The sequence below is a fragment of the Lynx rufus genome, unplaced genomic scaffold (assembly GCF_022079265.1).
Source record: "Lynx rufus isolate CCGP_SWC_20201006 ecotype Redwood Valley unplaced genomic scaffold, mLynRuf1.p SCAF_20, whole genome shotgun sequence".
Taxonomy (NCBI): domain Eukaryota; kingdom Metazoa; phylum Chordata; class Mammalia; order Carnivora; family Felidae; genus Lynx; species Lynx rufus.
The window spans coordinates 9,174,808-9,181,234 of NW_025814835.1; the positions used below are offsets into that span (position 1 = coordinate 9,174,808).

The window sequence follows — 6,427 nt, forward strand, 5'->3', positions numbered from 1 at the left end:
CTCCATTACTGTATAGGGCATTCAAATGTGCACATAATCTCTGGTTCCTCTGTGGGTGTTTTTCTTACCTTACTATCCGGGTTCTCCTTTGTAGGAAATTCTCTTTTTACCGGACACTCTCTGATAGACTCCCACGTTTGTGAACCAAGGTGAAATGGGTCTCTTTGTGCAGAAGGCACTTCCGTGAAAGTAGGATGCTTCAGGTCTTGGGTAGTTTCTAATACCTCCTTTTGATGTGGCAAACTCTGCTTCTTCTTCAGTGCACTCAATTCTTTCATCGTCATCTCCAATTTTATTCTGAGCTGTCTTCCTTCCTCCCTGGCGCTGTTCCTTTCGGCCCGAACCTTGCTCCATTTTTCTCTCCAATTGGCAGTGCAGTCTGACCACCACCTCATGGTCTTCTCCATCTGGGCAGCTCTGGCCTTGACTTCTTCAAGTTCCCTCAGGCGAAGCTCTTCGCAAATATTCCACTCACTGGTGTTACAGGAGTGAGCGCAGAAGTTGTGAGCGGCACGTGATTGCAGTCCCTGATGTGGCAAACAGGAAGGACAAGTGTCCTTGGGGGATGAAGCAGGTGCTAACATGTCACAAGGTGGTTTAACTGATGGCTCCCGGATCTGAAAGATGTGTGTTTCCTCAATTAACCGATGGATGGAATCTAAATTCATATTTATCTTTTCAGGTCTAAGAGAAGACAGAAAACATAATTAACATTTGAATTGCCCTTGCAACTACAAGAGCAAGATGGACATTTAAAAAAGAAAGCTGATGGGCACCTAGGTGGCTCAGTCAGTTGAGCATCCGACTTCGGCTCAGGTCATGATCTCACGGTTCGTGAGTTCAAGCCCCGCGTTGGGTTCTGTGCTGACAGCTCAGAGCCTGGAGCCTGCTTTGGATTCTGTGTCTCCCTCTCTCTCTGCCCATCCCCTATTCACGGTCTGTCTCTCTCTGTCTCTCAATAGTAAATAAATGGTAAAATAAAAAATTAAAAAAGAAAGCTGATGAAAACAATGTATCTTTCAATATTGCAGATTTTTCTTTCCACTATTAACTAAAAATATAGAACTAATGCATTTATAATTAGCCTGAAAGAAACAGAAATTGCTCATATGAAATATTGTCAAGTGAACACAAATAAAAATATAAAGAGCAATTGAGGATAGCACATGACATGAATAATTCATTTTAACAAATCCAGTTCTTTACAGGTAATATTTACTATAACACAGGTTGTCCATTAACAACTCAGTGATCCTCTTTTCTGTGCTAATTTAGCCACAACCTGCTTAAGTGGAAGGTGGCATCTATGATCTCCGGGAGGAGAAGCCCAGGGGCTAAATATTCTAATGTGTGTTCTAATCCCAGAGGCTAAATCATGATTGGTCTAACTCTTCCATGATGGAATTCGGAAGAGTCTCATTACCATCTCATTGACCATTCACTAGTCTCAAGACAGCATAGGACCTGCTTCTAGCTGACATTTGAAGGGAAGTCGGCCAGGGAAGTTTCCCATCTAAAAAACATGAAAAAATCAGATTGAGAAACTCTTTTCTTCTGCTTTCTTCCCGCCAAAACAAGGACATGATTCTGGAAGAAGGCAAGTGTCACAGCCACCTTGTAACATTTAAATCGGTGGAACAGAGATGAAAAGAGCTTGATTTAGTGACTGAGCTATGCCATGAAATCTAGAATGCACACCTCTCGTTTTCTTGCCATGTGAGAATAATCACCTGACTTTACTTAAGCTGTGATTGTTGAGTTTCTGTCACTTGCAGTCAAAATGACATGAGACTGATAGATGAACCACTTTCACCCTATGGTTGATATAATGATAAATTCTACACAAATACTATGAATAAGACATGGGGTTTTTCCTCAAAGATTTTGTAGTTCAGTGGGCAATACAAGCACATAAAAATAAAAATACGTATTCACACTAATTATTCAATCAATCTTTCTTCAGTACATACTATGTGTCATATCAGTGTTAGGTTGCTACCATATATAGGAGATACTCAGAAGTCTTGAACTGTCTCCTAGAAATGAAGACGCCTCACAGCACAGATAACATTGAACAGTCTTAAAAACATCAAAGCTTTATAAAGAAATTACAAACAGCTTGCCATATAATAACAAACGCAAATTAACTGGTAAGAGTAGACCCTCTTATCTGTATGGTACGCCCATTACTTTATTCAATATAGCAACATAGCTATATTGATGACATAGTGAATAGAACCTTTTCTTTAAAATAAATGCTTAAAACATGCAGCTTAATCTACAAATTAATAAAGGTCTGTGGTTGTATAAGATTACCCACTTTTATTATCAAGTAAGATTTATTGTTATAAGTGACATTTAATGCACATGACATTAATTCCTCTCATTTTTTTATTTGCTTTTTTATATAGTTACAGATCATAAACTATCTCCTTATGAACCATCCATTTAATCAATCGAAGGGGTTTCATTATACTAACAACTTACAAAATAAGTCTTTGTTTACTGAAGAAAAAGCTATTATAATATTAAATATATATCCTTTTCAGTTGCAAGAAAAATACACATTTTAACAAGTATTCTGTAGAGGTGCCAAAACAATTCACTCCTTGTTATAATACTTACAATAATATAGATTCATGGTTGTAATTATTTTTGTTAGCATTGGTATATGTCCAATCACATTTGAGTTAGTGCTGATTTGGAGAAACTGTTCCCTACATTTACTGTAATTCAGAGGGCAATGATAATATAGCTCACCAAATTTCTTAGACCACTGGTAAACCAAGAGCAATTTTAAAAAAAGAAAATAAAAAAGGAATTCTTAGTTAGAAGCACACAAATATTTTATATATATGTTCACATATCATATGGATATTCATCTCCATTATTCCCTATTTAATGATACTTCTTTTGGCTGGGATTCCAAAGTGAAGACAGAAAATTTATTTCAGCATATTAAACTTAAATTTATCCTTGCCATTTTTCAAAATCAATCAGTATCATAAAATTGTAATGTCTTTAAAAATGTCTCATTAACTTTTATTTCACTAGTGTTTTGAAGACTCTATAATTGGATTCTGGTATGTGGAGACCTTGCCTACCAATTAACTATGTATTTTTTCACATCTGACTAAACAAAATTGAGTTGGGCTTAATCATTCAGTCCTTGAACTTGAATAGTTTTTCCTGTTCTAAAGTGTTTCTCAAGCAACTGTAAATGGGGATATTGAATCCTTATGTGTATCTAGTTAAGCATTCATTTTCCCTATATGTATGTGCATCTGTATGTATGCATGTTTTATTTCAATGACCGTGAAAGGATTTGTCAGCGGTTGTAGCACAAAGCCTTTGATGCGTGAGAAAGTATTTTAATGCTATTGACTCTGGTTTCTTACACTAAATTTTGCATTGTCCTTACCACAAAAAAGGAGGGAGGAGGCACAGGGAAACTCTTGGAGGTAACGGACATTTTATTACTTTGATTATTGGTGATGGGTTCACAGATACATGCATATGTTCAAACTCATCAAATTATATATATATATACATATATATACATATATATGTATATATATATGTAATATGTGCAATATTTTGTATTAACTATAGCTCAATCAAGCTGTTAAAAATGTTCATTTAATCAGGCTACCATGATGACTACAAGTATTTTTAAGGTACTAAATAACTAAATAAATGAAATATGATGGGTCTACAATGTATAAATATTGCTACTAAACATTATCTCTCACTAAAGAGACATTTAATGTATAAGACATTGGGCTCCATCCAGACTCTATCGATTCAAGCTCTGATTCTCCCACTTTCTACATGGATGATCTTGGACAAATTATATAAATTGCCTTTGACTCATTATCCTGACCTGTAAGGGGAGACAGAAATATCATGTATCTCAGTTCTGGTGACTGTTAAATAGAAAAATGCCTGCAGGCTGGCTGACCCATCTGTCTCTTAGGCAAGGGGACAGTTTTCCTCAGTGCTATCCAAGTCACTAATATGTCACTCTGGTCTGGACATGTAACATTGTTTTTTTCAGCTTCTTTTCTCTCTTTTGAAAGAGAGACAGCATACTCAAAAAACAGGGATATGAACAGATAAATAAGATTTATCAGGGCGCCTGGGTGGTTCAGTTGGTTAAGCATCTGACTTCGGCTCAGATCATGATCTCACGGGTCGTGAGTTCCAGCCCTGCGCTAGGCTCTGTGCTCCAATATCTCCCATTAAATCACAGCACAGTTAGTCAAGTGATCCCTGACATTGTGCTTTGAGTGAATTTAACCTCCTCATAACTTAAAGGAACTGCAAGTTTGGGGCTTCTGCATCCTGTTGCCCCTTTTCTGTCATGCTGCGTCCACGCTCCATGATTTCAGCCACCCTGGCGTGTCTGTCCCCTGCACAAACCTCAACTTTCTCCTTTGTGCAATCAGATTGTGCTGCCAATCTGGAACCTTGTTAATAAGCAAAAGCAATAAATCTAACGATCACAAATTATAACTCTCTCTGAAAGGAATAAACGGTGTATTATGATTCAACACATACCTATATACTCAAAGAAGTCTCTCTGAAGTGACCGACATCTTATGTATTATCCGAAGAATGAGGTGGACCAAAAATAAAAGCATTTTTGGCAGAAGTTACATTATCAGGGCATTTTTGCCTGATCAAGGGATTTTGGCTTTATTGTTTATACTTATTGCTTTCCATTAACTTATAGGAAATGAATTCTAAATGAAACCCTTCTTGGATTTTTTTTTCCCCTAAGAAGCATAAGACAACTAATGCATACACAATAATGTTAATAAAAGCCATAAGCTGGGGTGCCTGGGTGGCTCAGCTGGTTAAGAGTCTGACTCTTGATTTTGATTCAGGTCATGATGTCGCGGTTTGTGAGTTCGAGCCCTGCATCAGGTTCTGTGATGACAGTGAAGAGCCTGTTTGGGATTCTCTCTCTCTCTTTCTCTCTCTCTCTCTCTCTCCCTTTCTCAAAATAAATAAATAAACTTAAGAAAAGCCATAAGAAAAGAGTAAATACATTAATACAGATTCAAAATATAATGTTAAGAACAGTTGTTACTTTAGATACGATGCCATACACTCTGATAAAAAGTGAAAAAGAAAAATCAGTTTTTAATATTCAGGAAAGTAAAACACCATATTGTATTTTAAAATGTGGCCTGTCAAACATGCACAAGTGATTAGTATTAAAAATCTGTATTTTGAATGTGCCTAAAGCAGAAAAAATTAAGATATTTTTTAGGATAGTTTTGCAAGAGAACACTAAATATGAAATGTGAGACAGCGGGTGTAGGCAGTAAGGTAATGGCCAGATTATACCACTTCAACAGAGCTCAAGTTCTTTATATTTTAAAAATCCATGCACTGTGACAAATTACACAGGCAGTTATAGTCTATATTTGTTGATGTTAATGTGAGCTCTTGGAGCCATAGACAGGCAGGAAATACTTGCACAAAAAAGGCAACTAAATAATATAGAATAAACTCGTACATTATTTATAGCTTGGAAACTTTGTTTTCCAAAAGCATTGTAGTATAAGCATCAATGTAAACATTTTAAAATACACATATTTAGGGGCGCCTGGGTGGCTCAGCTGGTTAAGCATCCGGCTTCAGCTTAGGTCATGAGCCTGGAACCTGTTTCCGATTCTGTGTCTCCCTCTCTCTCTGCCCCTCTCCTGCTTACGCTCTATCTCTCTCTCGCTCAAAAATAAATAAACACTAAATTTTTTTAAAATAAAACAAAATACTGGGGCGCCTGGGTGGCGCAGTCGGTTAAGCGTCCGACTTCAGCCAGGTCACGATCTCGCGGTCCGTGAGTTCGAGCCCCGCGTCCGGCTCTGGGCTGATGGCTCGGAGCCTGGAGCCTGTTTCCGATTCTGTGTCTCCCTCTCTCTCTGCCCCTCCCCCGTTCATGCTCTGTCTCTCTCTGTCCCAAAAATAAATAAAAAACGTTGAAAAAAAATTTAAAAAAATAAAATAAAACAAAATACATTTCCGTTTGCTAAGAATCATCATGAAATTATAAATTGCATTATCTGATCAATTAGAAATTAACTTCATTTTTAATTTTTTTATGTTTCTTTTTGAGAGAGAAAGAGACGGAGCATGAACGGGGAAGGGGCAGAGAGAGAGAGAGACACAGAATCTTAAGCAGGTTCCAGGCTCCAAGCTGTCAGCACAGAGCCCGATGTGCGGGGCTCAAACTCAAAAACCACAAGATCCTGACCTGACCCGACGTCAGACTGAGCCACCCAGGGGCCCAAAATTAACTCTATTTTAAAGAATTGGCATGGAACTCATATGACAAGCCCTGCCCTTGGAAGCTGACTCTTCCTTGAGTCCTAAATCTTAACCTTCCCCAGTGTTGCTGAAGCCGTGTGTCACTGTT

At 37.7% G+C, this 6,427-nt stretch overlaps 1 protein-coding gene across 1 annotated transcript in view; it reads right to left on the bottom strand.

The window, feature by feature from the left end:
- The window catches only part of CCDC102B (coiled-coil domain containing 102B), an 85,834-nt gene extending 85,166 nt beyond the window's left edge, over positions 1–668 (bottom strand). The window contains 1 exon segment of the mRNA XM_047086182.1: positions 69–668. Within this exon segment, the coding sequence (XP_046942138.1) occupies positions 69–668 (600 nt within the window).
- Between the last annotated feature and the right edge of the window lie 5,759 nt (positions 669–6,427).